General features: G+C 41.0%; 1 protein-coding gene and 1 long non-coding RNA gene across 3 annotated transcripts in view; one reads left to right on the top strand and one right to left on the bottom strand.

Moving 5' to 3' along the window:
• Positions 1-1467: 1467 nt before the first annotated feature.
• HPSE (heparanase) overlaps positions 1468-15764 on the bottom strand; it is a 56058-nt gene continuing 41761 nt past the window's right edge. The window contains exons 11-14 of one of the 2 annotated variants that reach the window (XM_064368727.1): positions 15594-15740; positions 3947-4060; positions 3267-3366; positions 1468-1855 (exon numbers count right to left, since the gene is read on the bottom strand). In XM_064368727.1, the coding sequence (XP_064224797.1) occupies positions 1802-1855; positions 3267-3366; positions 3947-4060; positions 15594-15740 (415 nt within the window). In that variant the 3' untranslated portion in view covers positions 1468-1801. Of the gene's footprint in view, positions 1856-3266; positions 3367-3946; positions 4061-4638; positions 8242-15593; positions 15741-15764 lie in introns of those variants that run through there. The other variant, XM_012447062.2, reaches the window with a different exon arrangement.
• LOC135271467 (uncharacterized) overlaps positions 11034-15764 on the top strand; it is a 30649-nt gene continuing 25918 nt past the window's right edge. Inside the window, exons 1-2 of the long non-coding RNA XR_010339625.1 lie at positions 11034-11129; positions 11554-11637. This is a non-coding gene — a long non-coding RNA (uncharacterized LOC135271467). The remainder of the gene's footprint in view (positions 11130-11553; positions 11638-15764) is intronic.

Raw genomic sequence — 15764 nt, forward strand, 5'->3', positions numbered from 1 at the left:
CATGCCCGGCTAATTTTTCATATTTTTAGTAGAGACAGGGTTTCACCATGTTGACCAGGATGGTCTCGCTCTCTTGACCTCGTGATCCACCCGCCTCGGCCTCCCAAAGTGCTGGGATTACAGGCTTGAGCCACCGCACCTGGCTGAAGTGCTTTCTTAATAAGAGCAAAGAGGCCAGTGTGGATAGAGTAGAGTGAGCAAAGGGGAGAGAGATCAGGGATGAGAGCAGAGAGTACTGGGAACCAGGTTGTGTGGGGTCTTACATATCATGGTAATGACTTCGACTTTTCTCTAAGTGAAATAAGGGGGAGCCATTGGAGGATTGTGAACAGAACTGTGACATGACCCAACTTCTATTTTATTTGTTTTATTTTTCTCTCATAGTTCTTGTCTCATACTGACTTCTATTTTAAATAATTACTCTCACTACTGGGTTGAGAGTAAACTGTAGGCAAACAGTGATAGAAGTAGGGATATTAGTTAAGACGCTTATGAGGCTCAGCTTGGTGGCTCACTCCTGTCATCCCAACACTTTGGGAAACTGAGGCAGGAGGATTGCTTGAGCCCAGGAGTTCAAGACCAGCCTGGGCAACATAGTGAAACCTCATCTCTACAAAAAATCTTTAAAAAATTAGCTGGTCTCCTTTAGTCCCAGCTGCTCAGGAAGCTGAGATAGGAGAATCACTTGAGCCTGAGAGGTCAAAGTTGCAGTGAGCTATGATCACACCACTGCACTCCAGCCTAGGTGACAGAGCAAGACTCTGTCTCAAAAAAAATTAGACAAGTAAACCATTATTCTGGTCGTTTCTATGAGGGTGTGATATGGTTTGGCTGTGTCCTCACCCAAATCTCATCTTGAAATGTAGCTCCCGTAATTCCCACCCATCATGGGAGGGACCCAGTGGGAGGTGAATGAATCATGGGGTGGGTCTTTCCCATGTTGTTCTTGTGATAGTGAATAAATCTCACAAGATCTGATGGTTTTATAAAGGGGAGTTCCCTTGCACAAGCTCTCTTGCCTGCCACCATGTAAAACACGCCTTTGTTCCTCCTTCAACTTCTGCCATGATTGTGAGGCCTCCCTGGCCATGGGGAACTGTGAGTCAGTTAAATCTCTTTCCTTTATAAATTACTCAGTCTCAGGTATGTCTTTATTAGTAGCATGAGAACAGACTGATACAGTTGGTAAAGTGGGGTGCTGATGTAAAGATACCTAAAAATGTGAAAGTGACTTTGGAACTGGGTAACAGGCAGTTTGGAGGGCTAGAAGGCAGGAAGATGTGGGAAAGTTTGGAACTTCATAGAGATTTGTTGAATGGCCTTGACCAAAATGATGATAGTGATATGCACAGTAAAGTTCAGGTTGAGGTGGTCTCAGATGGAGATGAGGAACCTGGGAACTGAAGCAAAGGTGACTCTTTCTATGTTTTAGCAAAAAGACTGATGGCATTTTGCTCCTGCCCTAGAGATTTGTGGAACTTCAAACTTGAGAGAGATGATGTAGGACATCTGGCAGAAGAAATTTCTAAGCAACAAAGCATTCAGGAGGTAACTTGGGTACTGGTAAAAGCATTTAGTTTTATGTATTCACAAAGATATGGTTTGGAATTGCAACTTATGTTCAAAAGGGAAGCACAACATAAAAGTTGAGAAAATTTGCAGCCTGATGATGCAATAGAAAAGAAAACCCATTTTCTGAGGAGAAATTCAAGGGGGCTGCAGACATTTGCATAAGTAATGGGGAGCCAAGTGTGAATCACCAAGACAACGGGGAAAATGTCTCAGGGCACATCAGAGGTCTTCATGGCAGGTCAGAGGTGTTCACGGCAGCTCCTCCCATCACAAGCCAGGAAGCCTAGGAGGAAAAAATGGTTTTGTGGGCCAGGCCCAGGGCCTTACGGCTTTGTGCAGTCTTGGGACGTGATGTCCTGCATGCCAGTTGTGGCAAAAAGAGGCCAATGTACAGCTTAGCCAATTGCATCAGAGGGTGCAAGCCCCAAGCATTGGTGGCTTACACATGGTGGTGTGCCTGTGGGTGCACAGAAGTCAATAATTGATGTTTGGGGACCTCTGCCTAGATTTCAGAGGATGCATGGACATGCCTGGATGTCCAGGCAGAGGTCTGCTGCCAGGGCAGAGCCCTCACAGAGAACCTCTGCTAGGGCAGTGCAGAAGGGAAATGTGGGGTGTGAGCCTCCACACAGTCCCCACTGGGGCACTGCCTAGTGGCGTGTAAGAAGAGAGCCACCATCCTCCAGACCTCAGAATGGTAGATCCACTGAGCTTGCACTGCACACCTGGAAAAGCTGCAGTCACTTAATGCCAGCTCATGAAAGTAGCCAGGAAGGGGGCTGTATCCTGCAAAGTCACAGGGTGGAGCTGCCCAAGACCATGGGAACCCACCTCTTACATTAGTGTGACCTAGATATGAGACATAGAGTCAAAGGAGATCATTTTTGAGCTTTAAGATTTGACTGCCTTGCTGGATTTCAGTCTTGCATGGGGCCTGTAGCCCCTTCGTTTTGGCCAGTTTCTTTCATTTGAAACAAATGTGTTTATCCAATGCCTGTACCTCCATTGTATCTAGGAAGTAACTAATTTCCTTTTGATTTTACAGGCACATAAGGGGAAGGGACTTGCCTTGTCTTAGATGAGACTTTGGACTGTGGACTTTTGAGTTAATGCTGAAATGAATTAAGACTTTGGGAGACTGTTGGGAAGCCACGATTGATTTTAAAATGTGAGGACATGAGATTTGGGAAGGGCCGGGGTGGAATGATATGGTTTGGCCATGTCCCCACCCAAATCTCATCTTGAATTATAACTCCTATAATTCTTATGCATCATGGGAGGGACCCAGTGGGAGGTAATTGAATAATGGGGGTGGGTCTTCCCTATTCTGTTCTCATGATAGTGAATATGCCTCATGAGAACTGATGGTTTTATAAAGGAGAGTTCCCCTGCACGAGCTCTCTTACCTGCCACCATGTAAGACATGGCTTTGCTCCTCCTTCAACTTCTGCCATGATTGTGAGGCCTCCCAAGTTTTATGGAACAGTGAGTCAAATAAACCTCTTTCCTTTATTAATTACCCAGTCTGGAGTATGTCTTTATTAGCAACATGAGAAAAGACTAATACAGGGTGTTTTTAGGATGAAATTAACATTTAAAGTGGTAGATTTTGAGTAAAGCAGATTGCCCTTCATAATGTGAGTGGGCTTCATCCAATCTGTTGCAGGCCTGAATAGAACAAAAGACTGACCTACCTCAGCAAGAAGGAATTCTCCCAGAAAATGGCCTTTGGACTTGAACTTGAACTGCAATATTGGCCCTTTCCTGGGTCTCCAGCCTGCCAGCCAGCCCACCCTGCAGATTTTGGATATATATATATGTCATTTCTGGTAGTCACCAGCAGGCATGTGCAGTGACATCAGCAGAATACAATCCTGCTGATGAGAGAAAGAGAGAGAGGTATCTGTGTCTATATATCTTATTGGTATATATATATCTGCCAATGTCTATATATAGATATATATATCCTATTGGTACTGTTTCTCTTCCCTGGAGAACCCTAATGCAGAAATATAGCACCTAGTAGATGGTGAATAAATTCATTAATCCCACAAATATTTGTTTAAGTCGTGTGTTAACCAGAACATTCCACTTTATATGTACCCTTCATTTTATAGATTGACACATTTGAAGCACTATATTCGTATTTTTCATATCTACTATGTTTCATATGAATTTTTGGGTCGGCCCTAGAGAAGGTGTTTTAGGTCTAAAAAATGTTTATTGGCTGGGTGTAGTGGCTCATGCCTGTAATCCCAGTACCTTGAGAGGCTGAGGCAGGTGGATTGCTTGAGCCCCAAATTCAAGACCAGCCTGGGGAACATGGCAGAACATCGTCTTTACAAAAAATACAAAAATGCATGGTGGCACATACCTGTAGTCCCAGCTACTAGGAAGGCTGAGGTGGGTTGAGCCCAGGAGGCCTGGCTGCAGTGAGCCATGAGCATGCCATGCCACTGCACTCCAGACTGGGTGACAGAGTGAGATTCTGTCTCAAAAAAAGAGAAAAAAGAAAAAAATATTTATCATTTGACTCCCAATGAGATGTTAAAGTGACTTTCAAGCTTAACAGATACAATCATTAACTATAATTGCTTCAGGCCTTAAAACAATTTTATGTGAAACTGGTGTTCTTTATAGAAATTGGAATTGACAATAATGCAACTGTAAAATGATAACTGATGAGAAATAAGAGAATATTAAGAGAAAAATTTTGGGAGGCATGCCTATGCTTCTCAGTAGTGCTGGTGGAACTGAACGCTCATTGCCTATGGCAGCAAACTCAACAGGAAAACTTAATACTGGCTTTTTCTTCTCCTCCCTCTCATACTCCCAGATCTCTCCTTCCTTATTCTCAAATAACCCACCTGACGCCAAGTCCTTGTCTCAGACTGTGCATTGGAAAACTCCCACTTCTGATACCTAATAGCATAACAAGGGTGAAACCCAACACACTTGTGGTTCTGTATGCTGTTTCCAGGTATAAACAAAGCAGTGAAAGAAAACAAGGCTTCCAAATGTAGGAATCTGTAGGCTTTAGCTTTACTGAAAGCATAGTCTACAATATCAAGGTTATAAAAATTACTTTATTTCAAATGTGAAAATATAAAAACCACTTACATACAAAATTTAAGAGTATTGAAAGATCTAAAATTTAATTTCCTGCTTTAGCTCCTTATAAATGTACTTAAATTTAATTGAATGAAATTAACCTAAGTGTCCATCAACTGATAAGTGGATAAAGAAAATATGGTATATATATACCATGGAATATGACTCAGCCATAAAGAAGAATAAAATAATGTATTTTATAGCAACTTGGATGGAACTGGGGCCGTTATCCTAAGGGAAGTAACTCAGGAGTGGAAAACCAAATACTGCATGTTCTCACTTACAAGTGGAAGCTCAGCTATAGATACACAAGTACATACACAGTGGTATAATGGACACTGGAGACTCAGAATGGAGGAGGGCGTGAGGGGGGTAATGGATGAAAATTACCTATTGGGTACAATGTACATCACTCAGGTGACAGGTAGACTAAAAGCCGAGACTTCACTGCTATACAATTCATCCATGTAACCAAAAAGCGTATACCCCTAAATCTATCAAAATAAAAAATTTAAAGATACTGCATTCATAACAGGCATAAATATAAAGAATTTTAATCCTTAAGAGAATTAGAATACAAGGGAAAATATTATATGTTGTCACTGGTAAAAAGCAGAGAACTGTAGTATTCAGTATGTAGACTGACCAACACCCTCTCCATTCCAAAGGATTACTCAGAGAAACCTCACTGTTGTTGGCAGTGACTGGTGAAATGGCCACATTACCCATTTCTGAACAATAAGACGTAAGGAGACATGAGGAGAGGTTTGCTGTCAGAAGCTCTGAAAAAGAGTTATTCATATCTATGAAGGAGACTCAAAAAATTGCTCATTTTTTTCCCTCTGGTTGCTACGAGGTCTGAAGGGGCCCATGGAATAGCCACAGCCACCATCATGCTACCAGAGGCTGAGAATGAAGCCAGCACTAAAGATGGCAGACCAGAGAGCTGGGAAGATCTCAGATCCCTGGTGACATATGGAAATGCTCGAGCCTGCCCTATTTGAACGTCTAGTTATGTGGGAATATACATTTCCTTATTGTTTAAGCCATTTGAATCAGAAGTTTCTGTTACTTGCAGTCAAAAGCTTCCCAACTGAAACAAGAATGAAAGGTAGAGAAAAAGTAAACATTAACAGATGGTTATAATGTATTGGGTGTTTTCTAAAATTTATCCTTTTGGTAAATCAATGTCATTTATAGTAATTTTAAGTTTACAGAATCTGCCCCATCTGAATTGTCATTAACCATTTTTTATACTATCACAACTAGCAATATGTCCTCTCACATATTATTGCTGATAAAGACAAACAGGAGAGAAGAAAATCAGCAAAATCTAGTTCTCTTTTAAGGTGCAAATAGATGGTTTCTCTTTTACAACCAGTTTCATGGTAATGGCAGTACACTTTTTCTGATGGGAGCCTGTAGAGATGGCACATGAAGGAAAAAATTCTAAAATCTTCTAATACATTTTGAAAGATAAATATACAACTAAACACCTTCTTAAAACTCAAAATCTATCCTTTCCTTCCTTGCTTCCTGGCCATATTAGCATTCACATATTTTTTTTTTTTTTTGAGATGGAGTCTCGCTCTGTCGCCAGGCTGGAGTGCAGTGGTGCAATCTCAGCTCACTACAACCTCCGCCTCCCAGGAGAATCAAGAGATTCTCCTACCTCTACCTCCTGAGTAGCTGGGACTACAGGCATGCACCACCACACCCAGCTAATTTTTGTACTTTTAGTAGAGACGATGTTTCACCATGTTGGCCAGGATGATCTTGATCTCCTGGCCTCAAGTTATCTGCCCGCCTTGGCCACCCAAAGTGCTGGGATTACAGGCATGAGCCACTGTGCCTGACCCACATATTTTTTTTTTTTTTTGAGATGGAGTTTTGCTCGTTACTCAGGCTGGAGTGCAGTGGCACAATCTTGGCTCACCGCAACCTCCGCCTCCTGAGTTCAAGCAATTCTCCTGCCTCAGCCTCCCGAGTAGCTGGGACTACAGGCGCACACCACCATGACCTTTTTTGTATTTTTAGTAGAGACGGGGTTTCACCATGTTGACCAGGATGGTCTCGATCTCTTGACCTCATGATCCACCCGCCTCGGCCTCCCAAAGTGCTGGGATTACAGGCGTGAGCCACTGCGCCTGGCTGAGATGGAGTCTTGCTCTGTCACCTAGGCTCGAGTGCAGTGGCACAATCTTGGCTCACTGCCACCTCTGCCTCCTGGGTTCAAGCAATTATCCTGCCTCAGCCTCCCACATAGCTGGAACTACAGGTGTGTGCCACCATGCCTGGCTAATTTTTGTATTTTTAGTAGAGATGGGGTTTCACCAGGTTGGCCAGGCTGGTCTCAAACTCCTGATGTCAGGTGATCTATCTGCCTCAGCTTCCCAAATTGCTGGGATTACAGGTGTGAGCCACTGTGCCTGGACATTTTTAATAACTTTAAATAAAGACTGGGTGTGTTGGCTAATTGCTGTACCCACAAGTATTAAAGTCTTTCACTGAGTAGCAACACTGCACAAAGGTAACATCAAATGATTTCCTGTTGTACCATGCTGTACTCCCAAAGAAATCCCAGCACTTGGAAGGCCAAGGTGGGAGGATCAATTGAGTCCAGGAATTCAGAACCAGCCTGGGTAACATAGCGAGACCCCATCTCTAAAAAAAAATTAAAAAAAATAGCCAACTGTGATGGCATGTGTCTGTGGTCCTAGCTACTTGGGAGGCTGACACAGGAGGCTGACTTGAGCCTAGGAGTTACAAGGCTGCAGTGAACTATGATTGCACCACTGCACTCCAGTCTGGGCAACAGAGTGACACCTTGTCTCAAAAATAAAACACTGCTGGGTGCAGTGGCTCATGCCTGTAATCGCGGCACTTTGGGAGGCTGAGGCGGGTGGATCACTTGAGGTCAGGAGTTAGAGACCAGCTTTGCCAACATGATGAAACCCCATCTTACTAAAAATACAAAAAGTAGCTGGGCATAGTGGCGGATGCCTATAATCTCAGCTACTCAAGAGGCCGAGGCAGGAGAATTGCTTGAGGTTGTAGTGAGCCGGGATCACACCACTGCCCTCCAGCCTGGGTGACAGAGTAAGACTCTGTCACCCAAAAAATAAATAAATAAAAAATAAAACAAAACTTTACATAAAAGTAAAACATGCAAAATGCTAAGCAGTATTTGGAACAGGGTATTATTAGCTATTATTATTAGCAGTGTTCTACCTAGAGAGATCAAAATACTGTGCTAAATCTCGCACTGAGAGTGTCCCAATGTCTCTCAAGCATCCACTAGTTGCTTTGTAAGGTATCTGCTTCCTTTCCTATAACTTGAGTTGCTTTATTCTTAGTACACTTGAAAAATTCAGTGTCAGAACTAGTATATTTTATTTTCAGATGCAAGCAGCAACTTTGGCATTTCTTATCACAAAAAAACTATATGAGAAAGCTGGCAAGCCCAGTGAACTTCCTGGCCGGAGAGTTTTTTCCATCAAAGGTGGCAAGGTCTGATCATCCACCATCTTTAGAGTTTGACCATTGAGTTGGACAGATCTGCAGAGGGGAAAGATATACCAAGTTAACCAAGTGGTGCACGCCCCCATCCACGCCCCTACGAAAGCCATGAAATCTTTCTTAGACCAAAAAAACTTTTTGTGTGTTTGGCAGCCTATATTATATAACTTGTGTTTCAACACTATATCAGTTAGGCATTTGACCTAGATAATCTTTAAGCTACAATGGCAGAGTTGAGTAGTTATGATAGACACCATATGGGCCCCAAAGCCTGAAATACTTACTGTCTGGCCCTTTACAGAAAATGGAACACACATAATCTATACTAGGCAATATGGTGGTGGTATAAAAAGGATAAATATGACACAACTTCTGGAATGGTGGCTATTTTAATGGCCAATAATTGAAATCATTTTTATATAAGTAAATACATATATAGAATAGAATGCAGTTTTTATTAATTTAGCATAAATGGTAGCCAGTGAAATTTCCCACTTGTAACTATGCCCATAAACTGATTCTTACCTCCTCGCAGGAGGTATGCATTCATTTTCTTACTGTTATTAAGATACTTTGGTAGAATGCTGTGGTGAAACAAAAACAATTTTATTTGGCTAAACTACAGAAAAATTTATATTTTTAATGTATTTCACTATTGGAATTCAAATTAAAAACTGTTGAACATTTTTAAAAATTAAGGGAAAGTGTTATTTCCTATACATACTTATTATTTAAATCAAATTAATGCGTCTCCAAAGAAGCAAATCAATGTGAACAAGAGCTTATGAAGAAAAGCTTTAGTTGGCTGTAGGTCTATTGATAGTTATTTTCATAATTCTAAATGAGATGCTTATATCTCTTTTTCTGAAATATGTTTTATATTAAGAACAAAGTTAGCACTCTTTAAATACTGAAAACTTGTAAGATTAGGCCTGGCGCAGTGGCTCACACCTGTAATCCCAGCACTTTGGGAGGCTGAGGCAGGCAGATCACTTGAGGCCAGGCATTCAAGATCAGCCTGGCCAACATGGCAAAACTCCATCTCTACCAAAAAATACAAAAATCAGCTGGCATGGTGGTATGTGCCTGTAGTCCCAGCTACTCAGGAAGCTAAGACATGAGAATCGTTCGAAACCGGGAGGCAGAGGTTGCAGTGAGCTGAGATCATGCCACTGCACTCCAGCCTGGGCAATAGAGTAAAATTCTGTCTCAAAAGAAAACTTACAAGATTAGTTACTGTCAGAGTTATAGTTATGTCATTTATGTAATACATGTGGTATATGTAGAACACTTATAACAGTGCCTTTTATGTAGTCAACACTATAGAAGTATTACCTATCATTATTATTACTCAGATAAATATAAGAAAAGTACCCTAAGTCATCATACCTATTTAAACATTTTGATGTATATTCATTCTTTCATCTATTTTTTATGTACATACATATGGTCATATGCCACATAACGATGTTTTGGTCCACCACAGACCGCATATATGAGTGTGGTCCCATAAAATTATAAAATTAATTTGAATTCCAATAGTGAATAATTCCTATTGCCTAGCAATATCATAGCCATTGTAACATTATAGCACGACACATTAGTTTTCTATGTTTAGATGCACAACTACTTAATGCAATGGTAACTTGCCATTGTGTTAGGTATTTGTATATTCACTACAGTAACATGCTTTACAGGTTTGTAGCCTAGGAGCAACAGGCTGTACCATACAGCCTCAATGTATAGTAAGCTAGACTATCTAGGTTTATGTAAATTCACTCTATGATGTTCACACAAGGATGAAATCACCTATTGACCCATTTCTCAGAATGTATCTCCATCATTAAGCAACCCATGACTGTACACATCTTTCTTTCTTTTTTTTTTTCACTTAAGTATGGGTATACTGTGTTTTCTTAAAACTTTACTCTTCCCCTCCGCCCCAGCATATCGTAAGATTTTCTCACACCTTTAAACATTCATCCACTACGTAATTTTAATGACTGCACAAGATTCCATGGTGTGAGTATATTATTTACTTAATTCTCTAATGTTAGATATTTTTCCATGTAGCATTATTATATACCTTTTTCACTTAAAAAAAAGTCTCTCGGCTGGGTGCAGTGGCTCACACCTTGTAATCCCAGCACTTTGGGAGGCAGAGGCAGGTGGATCATGAGGTCAGGAGTTCGAGATCAGCCTTGCCAACATGGCAAAACCCCATCTGTACTAAAAATACAAAAATTAGCTGGGTGTGGTGGCGGACGCCGTTAATCCCAGCTACTCGGGAGGCTGAGGCAGGAAAGATGGAGGTTGTGGTGAGCCAAGATCACGCCATTGCACTTCAGCCTGGGCAACGAGAGTGAAACTCTGTCTCCCAACAAACATATGAAAAAAATGCTCATCATCACTGGTCATCAGAGAAATGCAAATCAAAACCACATGGAGATACCATCTCATGCCAGCTAGAATGGTGATCATTAAAAAATCTGGAGACAACAGATGCTGGAGAGGATGTGGAGAAATAGGAACACTTTTACACTGTTGGGAGTGTAAATTAGTTCAACCATTGTGGAAGACAGTGTGGCGATTTCTCAAGGATCTAGAAATAGATATTCCATTTGACCCAGCAATCCCATTACTGGGTATATACCCAAAGAACTATAAATCATTCTACTGTAAAGACACATGCACACGTATGCTCATAGCAGCACTGTTCACAATAGCAAAGACCTGGAACCAACCCAAATGCCCATCAGTGATAGACTGGACAAAGAAAATGTGGTACATATACACCATGGAATACTATGCAGCCATAAATGATGAGTTCATGTCCTTTGTAGGGACTTGGATGAATCTGGAAACCATCATTCTCAGCAAACTGACACAAGAACAGAAAGCCAAACACCGCATGTTCTCACTCATAGGTGGGTGTTGAACAATGAGAACACGTAGACTCAGGGAGAGGAGCATCACACACTGGGGGCAGTTGGCGGGGGTAGGGGAGAGACAGCAGGGGCTGGGGAGGGAGGGGAGGGTGGGGAGGGATAATATGGGGAGAAATGTCAGATAAGTATGCACCTAAAGTAAAATAAAAAAAAAAAAAAAAAAAAGAAACTCCGTCTCAAAAAAAAAGTGAGTCTCTCACACTCTGTCCTCATTAAGCATCAGTGAGCAGAAAAACTGGTTTCCATTTTGACCTAATGAGATGCTCGGCCCTGGGCTCTGCAACTTAAGATGTATCAATAGCACGGCCATGATTGTGCCAGAGGCTAGCATGTCTGCATTGTAGTTGTACTCAGTCTACATGAGTTGGTTTTGTTTAAAAGTCTGTATCACCTCAATTTTTAGATGCGGTGAAGGAGGAAATGCCATGACCATCATCAGGAAACCATAAACAAAAATAGGTCTTGAAAAGGTCTCCAACTGACAGTGGTAAGCATCTGTTCTGCATGAAATTAAGAACCTTACCAGAGTACACACAAAAGTTTTAGATATGCTTTTGGAGAGAATATTTTGCTACAAACCTTAAATGTGAATCTGACCATTGTGAATTAATACTGCTGTGGCTAAGATGAGGTACATGGGCAAGACATTATACCATCAGGCTATATTGTTTAATCAGCTGTACATTTATCTAAAAGATGCTATACATATATCAAGGGTAAGCTTAATGTATGATGACTATTTCCACATCAGGCTGGGCAATGAGGATGGGGTTTTACTTGAGTGTGGCATCTTATTTTATATTCTGAAGTCAATAACATGGTGACAAATAAATAGAAGATGTTTGTCAAATTTCAGATGAAATGAAGCTGGAAGGAATTAGCAAGCAACAGATTCGGCAGAAGTGGGGATGCTGGACAAAATTTATGAGATAAATATAAAATACTGCCTTTATGTTAAAAATGTTCATTCAGCCCAGATGAGGCGGGTCATGCTGGTAATCCCGACACTTCGGGAGGCCAAGGTGGCAGGATTGCTTGAATTCAGGAGTTTGAGACTAGTTTGGGCAACATAGTGAGAACTCATCTCTATATATTTTTTAAAAAACCATATGTTCATTCAAATACTTATTAAATACTTATTATGCAGGACCCTAATCATTTTTAGGGCTAGGTGCAGTTGTTCACATCTGTAATCCCAGCATTTTGGCAGGCTAATGAAGATCAGTTGAGCTTAGGAGTTTGAGAGCAGCCTGGGCAACATAATGAGACCTTGTTCCTACAAAAAATTAAAAAATTAGCCAGGTGTGGTGGCATAAGCCTGTGGTCTCAGCTACTTGGAAGGCTGAGGAGGAAGGATTGCTTGAGCCCAGGCAGCAGTGGCTGCAGTGAGCTGTGACTGCACCACTGCACCACTGCACTCCAGCCTGGGTGACAGAATGAGACCCCTGCCTCAATAATAATAATAATTATAGTAATAGTAATAATTCCTAAAGGTGACTGTTATTTAACTCTCTGAGATCATTAATACGAGCAAGTGTACAGACTGTGCACTCATAAACTTATCTAGGATACTTTTTTGCAAAATTTTAAAGACGGAAGAGTGTAAGTAATATATACTCATCAAAGAGAATTTAGGGGAAATAAAACATTGTCTCTAATTTCACCAGTTTTCCAATTATGAAATGTGTGATCAGAATGTAATAGAGGCAGGGCATGGTGGCTCATGCCTGTAATCCTAGCACTTTGGGAGGCCGAGGTGGGCAGATCACTTGAGGTCAGGAGTTCGAGACCAGCCTGGCCAACATAGTGAAATCTCATCACTACGAAAAATACAAAAATTAGCCAGTTGTGGTGGTGGGCGCCTGTATTCCCAACTACTCAGGAGGCTGAGGCAGGAGAATCTCTTGAACCTGGGAGGCGGAGGTTGCAGTGAGCCAAGATCACACCACTGCACTCCAGCCTGGGCGACAGAGTGAGACTGCCTCAAAAAAAAAAAAAAAAAAAATGAATGTAATAGGGTCTGCTAATTACAGCATAAAGAATAGTCATTGAAGAAATTGGACATAGTTATCCTAAAGTCAAGACACTCCAATTTTCCTTCAAATATTTGGGAGTTATCCCAGAGAAAATGAGGTATTCAGCATTACTCTAGATTAGGGGTGGCAAACTCAAATGCCACAAGGGCCAAGAAAGTGATATGTGCAAGAACAGTAGGACAGGCATAAGATAATAGGGTCAGGTAGAGACTGTAGATATCTGTAAAGCTGAAAGACCTGTCTAAAGTATACAACCCCCATTCAACTCCAGCTAGTTGAGAAAGCAAGCCCAGAGTTGCCCAAGTATCCATTTTTAAAGAAAAGCTGGAGATCCTGATATTTTAATAGCTGTCAATTTTTTTATGTTGACAATTAACTAAAAACAAAACACAAAGTGCATGCCAACCTCCCCTACCAGAGAAAGGGAAGTGGGGAATCCTCCAAACCAACTTGTCAACAAGAATGAGGTATAGTTTTCAACTCCTCCTCTAGAGAACAGAACTAAGAGCAGCAAGCGAAGGCCCCAAGAGGCTCACTTTACCCTTGCCAGAGACAGCAGTTACCCTGTAGGGCTTTCCATGGGTAGCTGGACTAGATCTCTTATGACATTTCCAACTCTGCAACTGTTATTCAATTACTTCAGAAAATTATTTTTATCAGCAGCAAACAAATATACTAAAAAAAAATTCAAAAAAGATCAGAATTGAAATTGAAAAAAGTATCTGTTACCCTAAAATGCATTATTTACAACAGGGGGAAGAAAAGATTTAAACAGTAGGAAAATGGTTAACAAACAGCCCATTAAAAATGTCTACAAATGAGCCAGGCATGGTGGCTCACACCTGTAATCCCAGCACTTTGGGAGACCAAGGCAGGTGGATCATTTGCGGTCAGGAGTTCAAGTCCAGCCTGGCCCACATGGTGAAACCTCGTCTCTACTAAAAATACAAAAATTAGCCAGGCGTAGTGATGCATGCCTGTAATCCCAGCTACTAGGGAGGCTGAGGTGGGTGAATCACTTGAACCTGGGAGGCAGAAGTTGCAGCGAGCCGAGATCATGCCACTGCACCCTAGCCTGTGTGACAGAGTGAGACTTTGTCTCAAAAAAAAAAAAAAAAAAGAAAGAAAGAAAAAAATGTCTACAGGGGCGATGTTGGAAAGGCTTTTGGGAAGACTTCTGGACCTCTCCACCAACCTTGCCTTTTTCCTATTACATGTTATATGATTATAGTGAGAATAAAATAAAGCATAGAGAGGGAAAAAACAGAAAAGAACAGTAACCAGTGTTAACAATGTTTGTCTGTGGGGGATAGGACGTTGGAGAAAGCATGCTCACTGGACTGCCTCAGGTTCCGAGGCTAATATTCCTGGAACACATCACTTTTGTGGCATTTGCAAAGATGGGAGGATTTTGAGAATTTTGTAAACTCTTAATTTTTATTTATTTATTTATTTATTTATTTATTTATTTATTTAGAGACAGGATCTCACTCTGTCACCTGGGCTGGGTGACAGGAGCACCATCACAGCTCACTGCAGCCCTAACCCCCTGAGCTCAAGCAATCCTCCCACCTCAGCCTCCCAAGTAGCTGGGATTACAGGCATGCGCCACCACTCCTGGCTAATTTTGGTATTTTTTGTAGAGACAGAGTTTCACCATATTGCCCAGGCTGGTCTCAAATCTTGGGCTAAAGCAATCTGCCTGCCTCAGCTTCCCAAAGTGTTGGGATTACAGGCATGAGCCACTGTGCCAAGGCTGTAAACTCTTTTTATGCTTCAATATGAGAATAGTCATGAGAAAGAAGCTCCTTCCAACATACATTGAACAGAAACCTTAAAATATTTATATGCCTAACTTTTCAAGACTCATAGTCATTTTTTGGCACTCCACTGAATTATGTAGTCAATAATTGGTTTTTGAACTAAAGTGTATGAGAATCTACTTAAAAAGTACACTCTTAGCTATTCTTTTTCTTACTGTAAAAATGAATGCTGTAAAAGAATCACACTGATCTCACATGGTATGATATTTTACACCAACCCACATACCTTTGACAGCAATTATATGTAGGTATATTTTGCTTTACTGAATGTGTTACCAAGAATTGTGTCTTTTTAGAGTAAATAATTTAAATGTGTTGAGTGGATTTTGATATGTCAAGTTATTTTGAAATGGAAACTTATTCTCTAAGTAACTGCTAGTTTGTGTTCACATCCTTTTGCTTTAGACTCTTAGGGTGAGTTATACTCATCTTGGTAAGTATTCACACAGAAATTTCCTGAATATTAAGCCTTCTTAGAACTTGAAATAGTTGACTTTGCTTTTTGGCCCCTGTCCAAACTCTCTGTTCTGATAAACACCAATAAATGTGTTGAAAGTTTGAAATGAACGAGAAAAATTACTTACTTGGAAAGTAATCCATCAGGTCCCAAAGGTCTTAGAAGGTATTTATCCACTTGCTTGTTAAAAAAAGGATGGGGTAACCGCAAGTACTCAGTGACATTATGGAGGTTTATGGCATACAGAGTTAAATCTCCTTCTTTATACCTTGGACTAAAAGCAAATAGGTTAACTCAA

Source organism: Aotus nancymaae, unplaced genomic scaffold (assembly GCF_030222135.1).
Source record: "Aotus nancymaae isolate 86718 unplaced genomic scaffold, 86718_ANA_hifiasm-v0.15.2.pri h1tg000006l, whole genome shotgun sequence".
NCBI lineage: Eukaryota > Metazoa > Chordata > Mammalia > Primates > Aotidae > Aotus > Aotus nancymaae.